Raw genomic sequence first — 18,933 nt, 5'->3', positions numbered from 1 at the left:
AGAGGGCTCCGTCTCTGAATGCAAAACGGGTTCAACAGACAATGCAGCTGCAATCCATGCTTTGCTTCAAAGGGCAGCTCCCCATTCCGCCCAATACTCCAGCAGCACCCCCAAAGAGAAGGAGCCAGGGGTGACTCAGGTCCAAAAGTGCCTTTATTCACAGTGATGGTGGGCTGCAGCTCCCTCTGGGCATCACCTTTGGTACTCAGCGATGCTTATCCTTCTTGCCTATCTCCCATCTGGCTTTGGCTGTTGTGGTCGTCTTACGAGGCTGGCCCTCATCATCTAGGCCGCCAGACGAACTGGCCCCAGACTTCCCACTGGCTTTCCCCTGGGCATAGGAGACAAACACAGATCAACAAAGTTTAGGGTGCAGCAGCAGTGGCCCTTGAAGGAGGCGGAGGTGGCAAGAACCCAACATCCATCCATCCATAGCTCAACTTTATATCCAGGGAGCTTAAGGTGGTTTACGTGGTTCCCCCTTCCTCGTTTAATCTCCACAACAACAACCCAAGGTCACCCAGTCAGCTTCATGTGGTCAAGTGGGAATTTGAACCCTGGTCTCCCAGGTCCTAATCTGACACGCTAACCACTATGCCACCACTGGCTCTCAGGTGAAAGCAGGGGTGTGCCCATAACACCCCAGTGCTCCAAACAAGTATCTCTCTTTCCCCCACCATTCTCTCTGCTATTGCACATGGCTGAAGACTCCCCTTCCCTCGGCTGTTGGTTGCATCCATCTACTCTCCAACAGCCCTGCCCTCCTCCACTGATTTAAAAGTCAAGAAGGCAATTCTTCACTCAGTTAAAGAGAAATCAGGGGGGAAAGTTTTGGGTCCAAAGTTCAAAAGTTAAGAACCAATGTGGCATAATGGTTAGAGTGTCAGGCTAAAACCTGGGAAAGGAGGGTTCAAATCCCAAAACCACGCAGTTCATGGGGGACCTTTGGCTAGCACCCATCTCTTAGCCTAACCTGTTAACAGACCTTGCAGCTTGGGTGAACTGAGTTGACAAAAATCACACAGTTTCTGGAGTACAAAGGCTTTATTCATGCTGCAACTATTTACTGGATGTGTGTAGATGAGAGAGAGAAAATAACAGACATATTGTCTCAACAAGTTGGGAGAGAACAGCAAACAAAACAGAGCTCATCATTTAGGGGTGGGGTTAACTTAGACAAAGCAAAGACTACACATAAGTGCTGGCCACATTGCTAAACAAACTGTGTCGTCTTGTGGTTTAAAGTAACACATCCATTAACTGCAAACGCAAGAGAAGGAAATGCATTTCTTTTCTCCAGCATGGCCTACCTCACAGGATTTTTGGGAAGATGAAATGGGGAGAATCATGTGCAACACCTTGAGCTCACTGGAGGAAAAGGTGGGATATAAATGTAACAAATAAATAAAAAATACCAGAGTGGTGTGAAGCGGTAAACTATACCTGGCACCTTAATATCTATGCACATGCGCTACTGTTAAAGACAAGTTTTAGTCAACCCCACCCTGCCCTGAATTTTTTTTATTAAAAAACAACAACAACCCCTGGGAAGAAAGGCAATTCCCTGAGGCAGGAGGAGACTAGCTCCCTCATGGCAAGATCACAAAGGCTACAAGGTGCTGAAGATGGAAAGAGATAGGATGCTAAACCAGAGGTGAGAAAACTAAGGGCAGCAGGTATCTCTGTCAAGCCCGCAGAATTCTCCCCTAGCACTGCACCCCTGCCCAGCCACACCCTCTTTCTCCCCAGGCCACGCCTCTCACCAGCCCTGCTTCACACCCTCCCTGGGTGTTTTTACCTGGCTCAAACAAGCCCTTTTGCTTGCCTAGATGGAGTCTAGACAAGAGAGGGGTATGTGCATGGCAAGTCCTGGAGTCGCGTCAGACAAGCTATACAGGGCCAAAATGAGCTGGATCTGCCCCCCCCCAGGTAAAAATGAGTGCCTCACCACCACCTGATTTGCTACTGCCATGCACGACAGGAGTGATTCCATGGTTGGGGGCTTCTTGCCATCTGTGCTCTTGAGAATCTTGAGGCGGCTTTTCTCAAGGATGTCACACTGGTTACGCAAGGAGTCTGAAGGGCAAGCAGAGATGCTCAGTGGGAAGAGGACCTTCTGCTGCAGCCTTGAAAAGCCCAGCTGGCTGCACCATCGACCCAAACATAGCTTTATGGCCTGTCACAGTGCATGCAGCAATTACAATTTCCAAAACATTTTTTTTTTAAATCAGACTTGTTCTTTGCTTCACAACCACCCTGATGAGGCTGGGCCACATCCACTCCATACATTTTTAGCAGTGCCCACCAAATAATCCTGGGAACTGTAGTTCACCACTCAGAACTATAATTCCCAGCACCCTTAACATACTAGAGTTGCCAGGTTTCTTTGGGGGGAAGTTGTGTGCTTTCAAGGTACGATGTGGATGTGACCATCCTGATTGGTGCCATTTTACAGAAGTGGGAAGAAGAAGAAGAAGAAGAAGAAGAAGAAGAGTTTGGATTTGATATCCCGCCTTTCACTCCCTTTAAGGAGTCTCAAAGCGGCTAACATTCTCCTTTCCCTTCCTTCCCCACAACAAACACTCTGTGAGGTGAGTGGGGCTGAGAGACTTCAGAGAAGTGTGACTGGCCCAAGGTCACCCAGCAGCTGCATGTGGAGGAGCGGAGACGTGAACCCGGTTCCCCAGATTACGAGACTACCGCTCTTAACCACTACACCACACTGGCTCTCAAGTGGGGGCTGAGGCTGTGGGAGAGACAGTGACTGGCTGAGCTTAAAAGGCAACCCCTGCTCTGAGTGAGCAACTGGAGAGGCAGAACAGTGTGGAAAAGTAGTTCAGGGTCAGCTTAAGACCAACCTGGTGTTCACTGGAAAATCATAGCATTCTTCTCAGTTGGGAGGGACCCTGGAGGACATCAAGTGCACCCCTACCCCAGCTCAGTGTTGGAAGATTACAACTACAGTATCCCTGACAGATGCTCAGAAGCCTCCAGGGAAGGAGAACCACCACCTTCCAAGGCATGCTGTCCTGTTGTTGAACAGCTCTGATCGTTCTGAAGTTTCTCTTGCTGTCCAGTCTTGTTGGGTGCAAAGCAATGGTGCTTGCAATAAGTTAGAGAGGTGGGATAGAGGCTCGGACCCTCACTGATTCCTTCTGCTGATCATTTTCTCCCTCTCAGCTTAACTTCCTTTCTGCTGCTGCTTCAGTTAGTGTTAGTGTTGAACCTTCCTTTTAGCTGACCTCATGATTCCATGACAGCCACATGGGAGCTTGTATTCAGAATGGCTTTGTTTACTAGGAGTAATAAACCCTATGTTTCATTATTATTTCAACCAGCACTCTTACCCATCAAATTATTTCTGCACCCCACAGAGATAGATGACAGACAGACAGACAGACAGACAGACAGACAGACAGATGATATAGATATAGATATCTCCAGACCATTCCGAGCAACAGAGAACAAGCCTACTCCATGACTGGATCAGGCCAATGGCCCATCTAGTCAGCATCCTATTCTCACAGTGGCCAACCAGATACTTGTGGGAAACCATGGAGCAGGATCTGAGCAAAGAGGAACTCTCCCCTCCTGTGGTTTTCAGCAACTGCTGTTCAGAAGCATTGCTGCCTTCAGCTGTGGAGGCAGAGCACAGCCATTAAGGAGAGTAGCCTGTCAAAGCCCTCTGCACCATTAATTTGTCTAATCCTCTTTGAAAACCCTCCAAATTGCTGGCCATCTCTACCTCCTGGGGAAGTGAGTTCCACTATGCGCTGAGTGAATTAGTACTTTATGTTATATCAGGGAAGGTCCTAGAACAGATAATTCAACAGTCAGTCTGTGAGCACTTAGAAAAGAATGCTGTGATTACTAACTTCTCAAAAGCAAGTTAAGCCAGACAAATTTCATTTATTTATTTCTTTTTGATGCAGTTACAAACTTTGTGGATCAGGGGAATGCTGAAGATGTAGTGTATATTGATTTCAGGAAGGCTTTTGACAAACTCCCCCATGATATTTTTGCAGAGAAGCTGATAAAATGTGGGCTAGATGAGGTAGATTTGTAGCTGTTAGGTGGTTCTGTAACTGGTTGACTGACTGGTAACTGGCTGGGTTCAAAGAGTGCTCAGTAATGGTTCCTTGTCATCCTGGAAAAAAGTGACAATTGGGGTGCCACACAGTACTGTCCTGAGCCTGTTGTTGCTCAACATCTTTATAAATGACTTGGACAAAGGAATTGAGGGGATGCTCAACAAATTTGCAGATGACACCAAACTGGGAGGGGTAACTAATGCTGCAGAAAAAAAGGATTCAACGTGGCCTTAACAGATTGGAGAACTGGGTCCAAACTAAAAAAAATAATTTCAATAGAAACAAATCTAAGGTTCTGCACTTGGGCAGGAATAGGCAGCTGCACAAAGATAAGATGGGGAAACCTGACTTATCAGTAGAACGTGTGAAAAGGATATAGGGGACTTAGTGGACCACAAGCTTAACATGAGCAAAAAAAGAGCTGATGGTATTCTAGTCTGCCTATATTCAACAGAAGTACAGTGTTCCGATCAAGGGAAGTAATAGTCTTGGTCTATTCTGCCATGGTCAGACCACACCTGCAGTCCTGTGTCCAGTTTTGTGCACCACAATTTAAGAAGGACATTGAGAAGCTGGAACGTGTGCAGAGGAGGATGACTAAGATTATCAAGGGTCTGGAAACCAATCCTTATGCAGGATGGTTGTGGGAGCTGGGTATTAGCCTGGAAAAGAGGAAAGTGAGAGGAGATATGATAGCTATCCTCAAATATCTCAAGGGCTATTTCCTGGAAGATGGAACAAGGTTGTTTTCTTCTGCTTTGGAGGGCAGGCGTCAAACTATGATAAAGGAGATTCTGACTAAACATTAGGAAGAACTTTCTGACAGTAAGAGCTGTTCGACAGTGGGATGGTCTCCCTTGGGAGGTGGTGGACTCTCCTTCCTTGGAGGTTTTTAGTAGAGATTGGAGGGCCATCTGTCATGGATGCTTTAACTGAGATTCCTGCATTGCAGGGGGTTGGACTAGATGGTGCTTGGAGTCCCTTGCAATTCTATGATTCCATCATCTGCCCTAAATCTCCCAGCAATCAGCTTCACTTTGTGTCCATGAGCTCTAGTGTTTTGAGAGAGGGAGGAAAAAACTTCCCCCTATCTTCTCTCTCCATGCCTTGCATAGATTTATAAACTTCCATCCTTTCAAATACATGATGGCAGCTATCATGTCTCCCCTTAGCCTAACATGCCCACACCCTCAAAGGACTCTGATTCCAGAGCCCTCACAGATTCCAGATCTCTCTTGGTCTCCCTTCTCTGAATGCACACTGTCAACATCCTCCTGATCTCCCTGATGCAGCCCACAGCTACCATGCACTTCTTCTGCCTATTTCCCTCTCTTTACAGAGCTGGGTAGCTCCGAATCTGCCCTAAACTCCAGCGCATGCCACATCTGGCCACAGTGTGCTGGGGATCTTTGACCCAGAGTCGTTCTTCATTTGCTGCCCCTCTGGTAGCTGGTGAAGAACCCTGCTAGATCTTTCTCGGTGTTAGGAGTAGCAACTCTCCAGAGTCAGAATCTGGGATTCTGTGCTGGGACTGGTAACGGCCAGCCTGGCTCTGAACAGAAAGAGAGTATGGGAAAGTAGAAATGATGAGTAGCCTTAGGATGCTTGCTTATCTCTTGGGCTAGCCTGTCCAAGGCAAACATGAGAGTCCGCTAATTCTCATAATACTGTCCAGCTGCGGAGGCTCCCCACCCCCGCCCCCTTTTTGGAGTTCGTTATAAAATAAGAGATACCTCTAAAGAGCCTTGGATCGGCCGGATTGAAGATAAAAGTTGGCCTGACCTGCTAGAGATATAAAACCACCAGTCAAAAAAGGAACAAGCCCTCTGCCTATTTCCTGACTGCATGTTGGTTTATTGTCTAATCTAGGAGTCTTGGATCTCTGTTGTGGATTGAAGGAAGGCTAGATCAAAGCAGAGTGTTGTAAGTTTGCAGGGCAGGGTGGGGGAGGGGCAGTTAGGCTGTATGCCCAAGTCAGTTCTATTCTTGGAACCAGCAAGGACTCGATTATTGGAATAGCCAGGCTGCTTCTTGGTAATGGCCTAAGTATAGGTCTTTAAGGTAACAAAGGAAGTGGCTCTGTGCCAGAGGGCAAATGGGTGGGGGGCCCTCCCTCAACTAGGTGTTAAGTTAGAAAGACAAAAGCCAGAGTGGAGAGTTGTGTGAGAGAGAGAGCTGGAAGTTAGAAGCAGCCGCAAGCCAGAGAGGGAGAACCATGCTTGATTTCTCCTGGAATCCAAGGCTGTGATTGGGACAACAAAGACTTTCTTGGTTGTTAATGCTGTGAGCCCCTCCAGCGTAGGCTCAGGTTGTGTATATGTGTGAATAAGCCATATGTCATAAAGACACCACAGTCTCCGCTGAACCTCATTCCTAGGAAACTGAACCCTGGGTATATGCCTGGAACCCATGCTTTATAGAGTTTCCTAAAAACAAGGATAGCAATAGGCTCTGTTTCAGTTGTTGACTTTAAAAATTGGGGAGGTGGTGGGAGGAGATTTTGAAGAAAGGCTGTGACTGGGAGAAGCAAGACCTTATTGGGGTGTTAATGCTGTGAGCCCCTCCAGGTTGCATAGATGTGTGAATAAGTCATATGCCATAAAGACACCAGTCTCTGCTGTCCCTTACTGCCAGCAAACCGAACCCTGGGTAATCGCCTGGAACCTCTGGAGTCTCTCACCACTCGGAGATTGGTGCTCAACAAGAGGGAAAGATCAGAGACAGGTAATTTAGGTTTGTTTTATTTTATTTTTTTCTGCCTGTACTCTCCTGGTGAAGCATTCCTCAAATGGAACTACCCTTTTCTTATGCAACTTGCTTGTATTATTGAATAAAAAGGTCTGTTGTGCCCGTATATTGAAATCTTTTCTAAAGCTGGTATGGTTGGTGGGGGACCTGCTTTGTTCTTAATCCAGTGGTTGACAATTCTGCCTCTCAGGTTTCTGAGGGTATTGGGGCAATTGTTGGGTGGCTCACCCAGAAATTTCTAGTAAAGATAACAGTCTTCTGCTCAGACCTAAAGTAAGGGGGTAGGATTGGCCTCTGTCCTGACACCCAGTGCCTCAGTTCTATTAAAAAAAATATGCTAGGTGTCGAAGTCTGTCTAGAATATACCACCACTTGGAGATCTAAAAGCTCTGCCTTCTACCCGGGTCTGTGATTTTCAGGGACAAAAGAACAGCTACACATTGGAATAACCTGCCTATAGTGGTACCTCGGTTTAAGAACAGCTCTGCTTACGAATGATTTGCTTCACAAACTCCGCAAAACTGGAAGTAGTGTCCCGGGTTGCGAACTTTACCTCTGTCTAAGAATGGGATCTGAACGGTGGAAGGGCACCAGCGGCGGGAGGCCTCATTAGGGAAAGCAAGCCTCGGTTTAAGAATGGTTTCAGTTTAAGAACGGACTTCCGGAACAGATTAAGTTCGTAAACTGAGGTACCACTATATTGACATCAGGCAGCTGCCCTCACTGTATCCTTTTCAGCACCTGCTGAAAAAGAATTTATTTCAGCAAGGCTAACCAGACATGTACAACGTTGACATGTGTTTTAACCAGGTTTTTTAGCTTACTAAATATTTAAATACTTCTTGTTTTTGACTTTTTCTTTTCCAGATAATTTCACTGTTTTACTTTCCTTTCTTGCAAACTTCTTTGAGGCTTCCTTTGTTTTTGGGTTTGGCAGTCAAGGAGCGCTTTATATAAATTTCATGAAACAAAACAAATAAACGTTAGAGGAGCCTGGTTGCTGGGTCAGACCAAAGGCCTATCCAGTCCAACATTTTGTTATCACAGCGGCCAGAGGCCTTGACGGGGAAGCCTGAAAGCAGGAGACAAGTTCAACAGCAAGTTCCTCCTATTTGTCAGGTGCGCTGACTCAGGAAAGCGCTGGGTGAGCTGATGTTACGCGACACCACAACGTCCTGCATGACACCCGGATGTCAGACGTGATGCCCAGAGGTGATGCCACCCGGGCATCACTCAGCTTCCATGGCTGACATTTCCTGTACCTCCTGCCACCACCATGGCCAAGGGCTGCTTCCCCTCCACAGCAGCAGCAGGAGGAGGAGCTGCAGTGTTGCTGACTTGCATGACAGCATCGCCTCTGGGTGTCATGTACGGCATTGTAATATCATGCACGATGTTTGAACGAATATTGAGGGGGCTCAGCCCCCTGCTAACAAATGTGGGGGGGGGGGTCAAAGGGGTTCAGCCCTTAGGAGTCAGCGCCCCTGCTACTTGTGATCCTTGGCAACTGGAATCCAGTGGAACACTGCCTCCAGCACTGTAGAAAATGCATGGCTGGAAGCCGCTGATAGCTTTAACCTCCACAGACTAGTTTGAAACCCTTTAAAAGTCATCCATGTTGGCAGCCAGCAGTATATCTTACAGTACAGAGTCCCATAGTTCAGTTCTGCTCTGTTTCCTTTTGTACGTCCTGAATCTCCCACCATTTGGCTTCATTGCATAACCCTGCTGAGTTTTAATATGAGAGAGCAAGGCTTCCCCCCATCTGATGTGGGTTCCAGCACATCCCAGGTGGGCGCCATTGCCATTCTAAGAGAACAAGGAAGGAGGCATTCGTGGTGATTTCCAGCACCTCTCTTTTCACTGAGAGAGAGGGTGAGAAAAACTTCTTTCTAGCCCCTTTCTCCTATATGGTGTTGCTCACAGGGGAAGGAAATGTAAAAGGGGCTACTGTTACTTGCCCTGACTTCGTAGGTTTCAGAGTTGCATTGTGATAAACTGAGAATAGAAGTTTTAAGTCCTGCAAGTTCCTACCCAATAATTCTACTGGAGGGTGCTTGTACATAGGGTGAAAGGCCCGGTAGCTGTTTTCTTGTTTCGACCCTGCAAAGAGAGAACCCTGTGTTACTCGCTTTGACGCTTTGCAATGCATTTGCAACATGGAACTTGGGCGAGTGCTCTGCATTCCTAGATACAAGTCGGGAGAAGGCTCACGGCTGATTTCTACCAGTCTGCAGCTAATTGCCATTTGCCTTTTATTTATTTTATATTTATTTATTGCATTTATATCCTGCCTTCTTCTCCCAGGAGCTCAAGGGGGAATACAAAGAATCATAGAACTGTAAAGTTGGAAGGGACCCCCCAAGGGCCATCTAGACCAACACCCTTCAATGCAGGAATCACAGCTAAAGTTCCCGGAAACAACTTCCCCAGGCAGGCGCCATGAAGGTTCTGTCCCTAAGGGAGAACTGCCTGAACACACAAGGAAGGAGTTCAAAGGAGGATGGTCAAAATCAGCTCTTGAGTCAGCACTGCACCCTTCTGCAGGGCAATAAGAAGGAAAGAGCCATAGACCCTTTATGCCAGAGGGACGCAGAAATCCATAGCCACAAAGACCCGAGAGGGGAGTTCATGTGTTCTTTGAAGAGGACTGTACCTGCAGGCCAGTGGAAGAGACACAGCTGGCATTAGTAAGGAAGGGCTACATGGTTAGAGTCGCAGCTGTTTACTGCGAAAGCTCTCGGCTGCACAAACGCCCTGACCTCCCCCACACAATGGACCAACTAGCCTTGAGTGGGTGGGAGGCAGGCAGGCACAGTCCTGCTTCCCTCTTATGAGCATTCTTTAATGTTTTCAATTAGATTAGGAGAAGACGATAAACAGGAGGAGCAGGTGCGCAATGAAAGAAAAGAGAGGGAGATTCCACCCCAACCCAAGCCATATTTTGGTGCCAAGAGCAGCTGCATTCCCTAACCTGCCCCCTGGACAACCTGCAGATTGTGCCAATTAAACACACACATTCCTTTTGCACCATGAGTTCTCAGTTGGCTCACCCTCAAGACTAGCATGATACTGAAGAATAAAAGTCTACCTACTAGCATCCAGAACTCTGTTTCAGCCACCCCTCTAGCTTCTGAGATTTCGTCACCATCCAAATATTTCTGAGTGTATCTTTTGCTTTTACAGGGGCTAGGAATTTGTTCCTTAATGGAAGCCAAGATTCGCAGAAAGCCAAATCCTGCACTCAGGACCCTATCCTGTGCTCTTTTTTTGCTCTGCACATCCAGAATTGTGGCAGATGCAGCCCTGGCTCCCGCTGGAGGGAGATTTCTCTGTGGTCTCCGAAAGATTAGAAAAGCCAGTTCCACAAAGCGTTGCCATGAAGCATCCGCAGTTATAAAGAAAGGGGAAGCCACTGCCTTACATTCCTTGATAATCCTATTCCAGGTGCAGCCCAGGTTGATGCAGATGGCTTGGAGGCTCTCCATCTTCCATCAGGCTGCATTAATTGGAAAAGTTCTCCCCCTCCTCATTTAATTCTCACAATAACCCTGTTAGGCAGGTGAGGTTGAGAGGCAGAGACTGTGGCCAAGTGGGAGTTTGAACCTCCAGCCCCTACTGGCTCTCTTTCCCAAGAGGTAAGCTCACAGAAACCTGGGTACAAGCCAGCCTTCCCCAATCTGTCTGGCAAGTCTAGATGCTTTGGACTGCCTTTTCCCTTAAGAATTGTAGTCCACAAGTTTCTGGAAGGCACCAGGTACAACAGGTATGGAGTACCCGGCAAGAGTCCATGGGGTGGGGGTGGGGAGATCCCCTAGTTCTGTATAAGAGCACCTGCCAAGCATGCAGGACAAAGGAAGCTGCATCATACCAGATTGGTCCATCTAGCTCAGGACTGTCTACTCTGACTGGCAGCAGCTCTCCAGGGTTTCGGACAGGTAGTCTCTCTCAGCCCTGAAGTTGCTATTGGGGTTTGAACCTGGGACCTTCTGCATGCAAAGAATGACAGAGTCCCCTGGGGTCCCGAGTTCAGTTCCTAGTATTGCTAGTTAAATGGCAGGTAAAGGGTCATGGGGAAAGCTTTGCTGTTGACCTTGGAATGCCACTGCTGGTCAGAGCAGATAATACTAACAGTATAGCTCAATATAATATATTGCATAAGTCAAGAAGTAGCTTTCTGATCAGAGGTGGGTAAGTGGCACCTTGAATGAAACGCAAGAAATGGCAATTGCTCTTTTGCGTATGCCAGCTAAGGCACTCACACACATACCTTAAAATTCCCCATTGCGTGCTACACAAAACAACCCATAAAATCAAAAATATACTGTGGCAAATGACCCAATTAATAATAATAATAATAATAATAATAATAATAATAATAATAATAAATAATAATAATAATAAACACAGCCAGCGAGAAAATGAAGCTGAATTGTCAGCAGATCAGCAGGCACAGTCAAGGTGCTAATAAAACCTCCCTAACCTGGGGTCCTCCGAGATGTTGGGGATTACAGCCCATGCTGACTGAGACTGATGGGATTTGCAGTCTGAAATATCTGAAGATATCTGAAGAAATTGCCTTTATACTCAGATCCATTGGTCCATAAAGTTCAGTATTGTCTAAATTGACTGGTAGAGGTTCTGCAGGGTTTGGGGCTGCCTATATTCCCTACCTAGAGATGAACCTGGGACCTTCTGCATGTAAAGGAGATGCACTGCCACTGAGTCACAGCTCCTCCTCAGAAGTTTGGTGGGTTTCAGGCTGGGGGTGGGGTGGGGGTGGGGGCGTTTCCAGCCCTGCCTGTAGATGCTGGGGACTGAACCTGGGACCTTCTGCATGCTGAGCAGATGCTTTGCCACTTCCTTATGCTGGAGAAGGATGAGTTAGCACAACACAAGAAAACATAGCAAAATCCAAAGAGGAAATGTCAGGTTTCATTTTTAAGTTTCTAGACCTTATGACTGCATGGGTCAAGAAAAAGCAACAGCAATTTAAGAGGCCGCTCCCTGGGTTTGCTTTGAAACAGCTCTGCCAGCTGTGCTACCAGTGGGAAGCCTGCGTACGTCTGACCCCACGCCTTTGAGAAAGGGAATATTTGGAGCCAAGGAAGCAATGACTTTCAGGAAGCTGTGGCTACCACCTGTAGAACTAGCTGTGCAGGTGGGGGAAGGGGGGCTTCCTAGTCCTTGGACGTACCTGGGGCGCCCCGCTCCACCTTACATATGTAGTAGGTCACACGGGGAGTGAGGAACTTGCTGGCATTGTCTTCTGGAAACTTGACTAGGAATAGCAGCTTCAGGGTCCCATTCTCTTCACACAAGTCGATGGGATCTGAAAAGGGAACAGAGAGATATGGGGGGCAGTGGAGTGGGTGAGTTCACCTCCTTTCCTCTGTGTAAGCAGGGACTTTGCCTCTTTGTCAAGGAGCATTCACAGCATTCAAAGTTGGTCTTAACTCTTTATTAGCAAAAAACACGACCATCACAGACTTGGCTGTCAGGCCTAAGGAGCACAGCAGCTCATCCCTGGTAGGTCTTACCCCATAAAAATCAGTTGCTGAGACTGAAAGTCCCTACCTCCCCACAGCCATCTAAGTCCCTTCCTCACCAGGGCTTTCCCCAAACAATTAGAGACTACACCTGTGTGGAGCCTGCTGCTGTTCTGCCCATTTCAGCCCTCTTCTGGGGCTAGGAGACAGGAGGAGATGGGGGCTTGTTGCAGCAGGTAGGGGGACATCTGTGACTCTTCAAAAGCCTGATTTATCTCTGCCTCATGGCCTCTCTCCTCTTCAGCCTCTGCTTCTGATCTTCTCAGAAGCAGACTCTCCCTGCTCACTAAACCCTCTTTCCTCTTCAGCTTCTGACAATTCCTCTTCCCAGTCTCACCCCTCTTTCTTCTCCCTGTGACTACTCATTGTCATCCCACCACCACTCCCCAGGCTCTGAGCCCTGTTCCCTTGGGGGTTCCCCAACTGGTTCCTCCCACCATTCTTCTGTCTCCAACAAGTCCACGACACTCTCCTCCGTTGGTCAATGGTTGTGGGTCAGCCCCCACAGAACACAACTACGCCAGGAGTTGCCTGTTCTCAATCTTGCATTTTACACTCTTGAAAAAAGTAATTGTGGTTATTTAATTGCCAGCTTTCCCCTAGGGCCTGATCTACAAACATTTAAAGACAATAACAATGAAAGCAACATACTTCAAATAGTCAAATTTATTCAGAATGTGGCTCAATGCAAAACAGAGTATAAGTCTTTAGTGGAAATGCAGAAGCGTGCCCAAGTCCTGAAAGGTTCAGGCAAGTAGAAAAGGGTTGCAACTGGATTGATGTTGACTAGTGTCCCTTAGGACTGGTAGGGCTCAAAAGCACAGAAAACAGTAATGGCTTCCCCGACCTAAAGGATCCTGGGAACTGCAGTTTGTTAAGGGTTCTGAGAGTTGTTAGGAAGTCTCTATTTCCCTCACAGAACTACAGTTCCCACATAATTTAACAATCAATATGTTTGATACAGAAAGACTATTGCTGATATTTAATAATAATAATAATAATAATAATAATAATAATAATAATAATTAGAGAAGCCCTTTTGGACTTTTTGTGTACAAAGGAAAATGAATTAATCTATTTGGGTCAGAAGATTCAGAAAATATTGCCTTTTATCAGTTTGGTGCCATTCTAGAATGAATATTTTGAGTAATTTCTTGCTGACAGCAAATTTTTATTTTTATTTTATTATTTTCTTTTCTATTATTCTATTTGGCTTTCTTTTTGGTATTTCCCCTCTTTGTTTCTCTGTTTTTGTTTTTATTTAGATTAGTTTCTTTTATCTTATTGTATTATGAAAAATATGTAATAGAATTTTCTTCTTCTTCTTCTTCTTTTAAAAAAGACTTTAACAATCTTTATTCCCAGAGAACTCTTGAGAATTACAGCCCTGTGGGGTCCTAACAATTCTCAACACCCTGAACAAACTACAGTTCCCAGAATTCTTTAAGGGGGGAGCCCTGGCCACTAAACATATGGTAGGGTTGCATTTTTTTGATTGACTTGCCTAAGATCCAGGACAAAGCACTGCTTTTCGGAAATTTCACCCACATGTCTTCCTCTCCAAAAAATAATCATGGGAACTGCATTTTATTAAGGGTTCTGGGATTTATAGCTCTGTGAGGGGATAAACTAAGGTTCCCAGGATTCTTTGGGGGAAGCCATGCAGTTTAAAAGCATGGTAGGTACACAGACTATGACTAAGGAGGAGAGAGCTGGCAGGCAGACACCTGGACCACTTGTAAGTAAGAAAGATGGCAGGTGGGGCCCTAGCGGACCAGCCTCCACACGCTGACATCAAAAGACATTCAACTCAGCACCATGCAAGCCTCCCTGGAGAAAATACGTCAGAGATGGGGAGCCATTCCCTCAAAGGCCCTGCATTCAAAAATGGTGTCCAGTTTTATCCAAAAATAGATGAAAACCTGCTTGAACTCAGGAACCATCATGCAAAATTTAGTTATGATGTCTTAAAAGGCATCCAGTTGCGTAGCGAACAAACAACCTTCCAAAATATATAGTGGATTTCATATCGAAAAACAATTAAAACAATTTATATATCCAAAATAATCCCAGGTGAAATGCAGATGAAAAATAGGATTTAAAAATCTCCACTTGTTGAAACAGGAAAGAGGAGCCACAGGAGCTGAAAAGAAAATGGGAGTTCCAAAGTACATTTATTAAGGATGGGTTAAGGACCTTCATGGGTGGCCAGTTTTTAGTCCTTAGTCAACAGAGCCCAAGGGTCTTCCTCTGAGTTTGTACTTCTGGTACATAGAAGTCACAAGCAGTGTGGACACAGGATATTTTCCACCTGGAGATAAGATGGCATGTCATTCCCCCCCCCAACCCGGCACTACCTGTTGCAGGATCCGTAGTACAGTCAACCAAAGGGAAGCAGTCTTTGTTGCCTCCTGACCATCAACTGGGCAGGGTTTGCCGTCCACTTTCTTTGTGCTTTGGGAACTCATCTCACCTGTCCTGTGCAGTCCCACCTTGTCGCGCAGGTAATGCATTAGGAGTAAGACTGAGCAGTTAATGTTCGCCAGGAGTTGTCGTTGATCTGCAAGAAGAGGAGCAAGGATGGTTTCTATGGGCAGCAGCTGAGCCCATGCACCACAACAGGCAGGGGTTTTTATATATATATAGCAAGAGCCTGGGAGTGGGGTGTGGACTGAGTTCCCTTACCTTTTAAAAATTAAATATATATTTTTTTTTCTGGCAGAGAGGGCTGGAACAGACATACACCCAATGCCTGAGCCAAAAATCCACCTATATCTCTAATCAATAAAGTTGTGGCTGTTTCTAATCCAGATCATTGTCTGCCTGGGCGGAGGCACTGTGACTGGGCCCACAATAAACAAACAAACAGACATTGTGGTGGGTTCCCCCACCCTATCCCCCCAGAAAAAAAAATCACTGGCTAGAAGAGACACTGGTCTGCTTTCCATGGGAAAGTCTCCCCCAACCCCCAGTGTTTTGTATCCAGGTGAGGCTAGGAGAGATCTCTGACTAGCACCCAGGACAGCTGCTGCCAGTTAGTGTGGTCAGTACTGAGCTAGATGGACCAATGGCCTGGCTCAGTATAAGGCAGCTTCCTCTGTTCCTACAACCCATGTCTACTGGGTTCCCCCTTACCTCCATATTTAACGCAGATAAACATTCCCCAAATCCCCTTGGTTCAGCTGGGCAGCTCTCGACCAGCTGAACCGCCCTGGAGCCATTGTGACACCTCAGAATAACCTCATAATGAGAGCCAGTGTGGTGTAATGGTTAGAGTGTTGGACTAGGAACTGGGAGAACAGGGTTTGAATCCCCACTTGGCCATGAAGCTAGAGTTGCCATATTTTGAAGAGTGAAGAAGAGAACGCTATGACGTCTCTCATTTTAAATACCCCTACTATATGTAGGGGGACGCGGGTGGCACTGTGGGTTAAACCACAGAGCCTAGGACTTGCTGATCAGAAGGTCGGCGGTTCGAGTCTCCGTGACGGGGTGAGCTCCCGTTGCTCGGTCCCTGCTCCTGCCAACCTAGCAGTTCAAAAGCACGTCAAAGTACAAGTAGATAAATAGGTACCACTCCGGTGGGAAGGTAAACGGTGTTTCCGTGCGCTGCTCTGGTTTGCCAGAAATGGCTTAGTCATGCTGGCCACATGACCCGGAAGCTGTACGCCAGCTCCCTCGGCCAATAAAGTGAGATGAGCGCCACAACCCCAGAGTTGGCCACGACTGGACCTAATGGTCAGGGGTTCCTTTACCTTTACTCTATGTAGACTACAGAAGCTGTGATCTATTGCTGGTGGGGAGCAAGAGAAGAGAAGAGGAAAGCAAGTCCTGTCTACATCTCATCCAGAAAGTATAGCCAGAGACATTTTGGCAAATCCACCTGGACAGAAATTTTATCCCTGGAAAAGAGGATATGTCCTGGAAAAAGAGGACAAATGGCAACCCTACATGAAGCTCCCTGGGTGACCTTGAGCCAGTCACCATCTCTTAGCCTAATCTACCTCAAAGGGTTGTTGTGAGGATGAAATGGGGAGGAAGCATGAACCACATACACCACCTTGAGGTCCTTGGAATATAAAGGTGGTATATAAATGTAAATAATAATGATGATGGTGATGGTGGTGATGATGATGATGATGATGATGATGGTGATGATGGAACACAATGTGAGGGAGGCTGTGGTGTTAAAATCTCTGCAGGCATCTGTAGCTATGGCTGATCTCTGAAACAAATCAGGAAAGAAAAAAAGTCAGCTGGACTGTTTTGCTTAGAGAGTCATCATCCAAAATCTGTGAGAGGGAAGACAGACTTTGGTCTTTCAAATTTCAACAGAAACTTGTGCGAGGTTAAAATTCGGCACACTCCTAGATGGAAACAAGAGCAGGATTTTGATTCACTTGTAGTGTAAAAATTATTATGCGCAATATGGTTCGATATAAAATTTGGAGTACGAATGAATATGCAGTTGTAGATGTTTAAAAGGAGACTCCATGGAGGGGGTGGGGGGAAACTGCGGGATTTGGAGAATCTCTTTATATTATTAGTTTGTGTTTAGTTACACTTTGTATTTGTAAAATCAATAAATATTCTTTACAGGAACTACCATGAGGCATATGTCATAGTCGCAGGGCTCTTTGGCGCTGCCTCATGTCTGCCTCTGCTGCAAGAAGGATTAAGTATGCCTGCTCAAGGCCATAGCATAATCCCTGGCTATACAAGCAGCTGAGCTGTAGGCAAAGGGCCACATCTCAAGAGTAGAGCATCTGCTTTGCATGCAGAAGGCTCCCGGTTCAGTCCCCAGCATCTCCAGGTTGGGCCGGGAGACACCTCTGTCTGAAACCCTGGACAGCTGCTGCCGGTGAGTGCAGGCAGCTCTGGGCTAGAGCAGGACCAATAGTCCAGCTTAGTGTAAAGCAGGTTCCTATGTCTCTACCCTGTCCCAGCCGAGAGAGCGGTGGCAGGAGGCTGAGATGACCAACTCTAGCAGGGGCATGCAGGACTGCCCTGGGAAGGTGGGTGTGAATAGGGACGACTGTCCCAGGCCCCATGCTTTGGACGCCCCTGCTTATCACTGGTGGCACAGACAGTAGCCCAAATTTCCTGGCTTGTCTTGCTGTCTCCTACCCAACTGGATAACCTCTCAAACCCCTCACTTGTTAGAGCAAGGCAGAGAAGTCGGGCGGAGGCAGCAGCAGCAGCAGCAGCAGCAGCAAAAGAAACGAGATTAAGAAAGGAGGGAATAGGCCACCGGAGCTAAAGTGGCTGCAAAAAACAAGAAATTTCAAGTTAGCAAGTGAAGGACACAGAGAGGAAGGCCACTGGCACTTTTTGCAGCTGCAAACAACAACAACGCAAATAAAGCCAAGGGGCATGGGGGTAGCCAGGCTTTTTTGGGGGGGTGTAGCCAAAGCTGTTGAGCTGTTCTTGAGAAATCACAAGTGAAAATGCCCTGTACTGTAAATAGGTCATTGCAGAGACAGGCTTCTGCTGTGGGGGGCAGAACCTTGGATAATTGAGTACTTTCAAATCCATAAAAATACATAGCCAGCTGAGGTTCAAGACGCCTGTCCCACCCTAACAAAAATCCTTTTCCTGCCCATGCTATCAATGCTTTTCAATAATATCTGTGGATCTAGGGGGGCAGCTGCCCCCCTTGGCTACGTCCATGCCAGGGGACAACAGAGAGAGGGAGCCCAAGTGGGTGCAAAAAATGGCTCAGAGTAAGAAAGGGGAAGGAAAATGTGGGGGAAAGGGAGGCTGCTGGCACTCATGCAGCTGCAAAAAGCAACACAAAGTTGCTGCTCAGTGTGTGGAGATTTCTGGACTTGATGACCCTCGGAGCCTCTTCCAACTCTGCAATTCTATGATTACACTGTATACTGGGTTTTGTAGTTGTAAACATTATTGCTTTCCCTTTTGCTCAAGACCACACTGCATTAGGGGTGCAAGAAGGTGCCTTATCCCGAATCTGATCATTGGTCCATTTAGCTCAGTGAAGCAGGTTGTGGACTCTCCTTCCTTGGAGGCTTATAGGCAGTGGCTGGATGGCCATCTGTCAAGGATGCTTTAGCTGAGATTGCATTGTAGGGGGTTGAATGAGATGACCCTAGGGGTCCCTTCCAACTGTACGATTCTAGGATTCTAAGAATGAAGATCATAGAATTATAGAATTGTAGGAAGGGACCAGAGGGGTCATCTAGTCCCAACGCCTTGCAATGTAGGAAACTTTTGTCCATTATGGAGCTTGAACCCACAATCCTAAGATTAAGAGTCTCATGCTCTACTGACTGAGTTATCCCAGCAGAATGCTCCTTGTTGTGACCTAAAGTCACTGGCCTTCTTCACACATGACACTATGCCATGGTTTGATTAAGTCACAAAACATGAATCAACCAGGTGTTGTCCAGCAGATGATCAGACAAACCATGGTTCCTGTCCCAAATGCTATACCCCTAGTATATTTGTAGTTTGGTGAGTGTTTAGGGTGGGGTGGTAAGCCAAAGCAAGGTTAATAATAATGCTGGGTTCACATGTAATGCTAA

At 46.7% G+C, this 18,933-nt stretch overlaps 1 protein-coding gene and 1 long non-coding RNA gene across 4 annotated transcripts in view; one reads left to right on the top strand and one right to left on the bottom strand.

Moving 5' to 3' along the window:
- Window positions 1-135: 135 nt before the first annotated feature.
- LOC308468134 (uncharacterized protein CXorf65 homolog) lies at window positions 136-15,625 on the bottom strand. Of its 3 annotated transcripts, none has more exons than XM_080990127.1 (6): window positions 15,524-15,625; window positions 14,862-14,948; window positions 12,037-12,171; window positions 8,874-8,942; window positions 1,949-2,076; window positions 136-331 (listed from the first exon to the last, which is right to left on the bottom strand). In XM_080990127.1, the coding sequence occupies exons 1-6, from the start codon at window positions 15,546-15,548 to the stop codon at window positions 206-208; spliced, it is 570 nt and encodes a 189-aa protein (XP_080846253.1). In that variant the 5' UTR covers window positions 15,549-15,625; the 3' UTR covers window positions 136-205. The 3 variants fall into 3 exon arrangements, with proteins under 3 accessions (XP_080846253.1, XP_080846254.1, XP_080846255.1); XM_080990128.1 differs by having other exon boundaries at window positions 1,955-2,076; XM_080990129.1 differs by lacking the exon at window positions 8,874-8,942.
- Window positions 5,896-18,933, top strand: part of LOC308468144 — a 22,952-nt gene continuing 9,914 nt past the window's right edge. The window contains exon 1 of the long non-coding RNA XR_013981488.1: window positions 5,896-6,815. This is a non-coding gene — a long non-coding RNA (uncharacterized lncRNA). The remainder of the gene's footprint in view (window positions 6,816-18,933) is intronic.

Source organism: Podarcis pityusensis, assembly GCF_964106645.2.
Source record: "Podarcis pityusensis genome assembly, chromosome: Z".
NCBI lineage: Eukaryota > Metazoa > Chordata > Lepidosauria > Squamata > Lacertidae > Podarcis > Podarcis pityusensis.
This window is presented reverse-complemented; position numbering and strand designations above follow the sequence as displayed.

Excerpts from the sequence above, each read along its gene's own strand:
- LOC308468134 (XM_080990127.1), bottom strand. The coding sequence starts at position 15,548 with ATGTTTATCTGCGTTAAATATGGAG. Across the intron at positions 12,172-14,861 it reads GGTGGGACTGCACAGGACAG|ATCCCATCGACTTGTGTGAA; the intron begins GTGAGATGAGTT and ends TTCCCTTTTCAG. Across the intron at positions 2,077-8,873 it reads CCCTCCAGTAGAATTATTGG|ACTCCTTGCGTAACCAGTGT; the intron begins GTAGGAACTTGC and ends CTTGCCCTTCAG.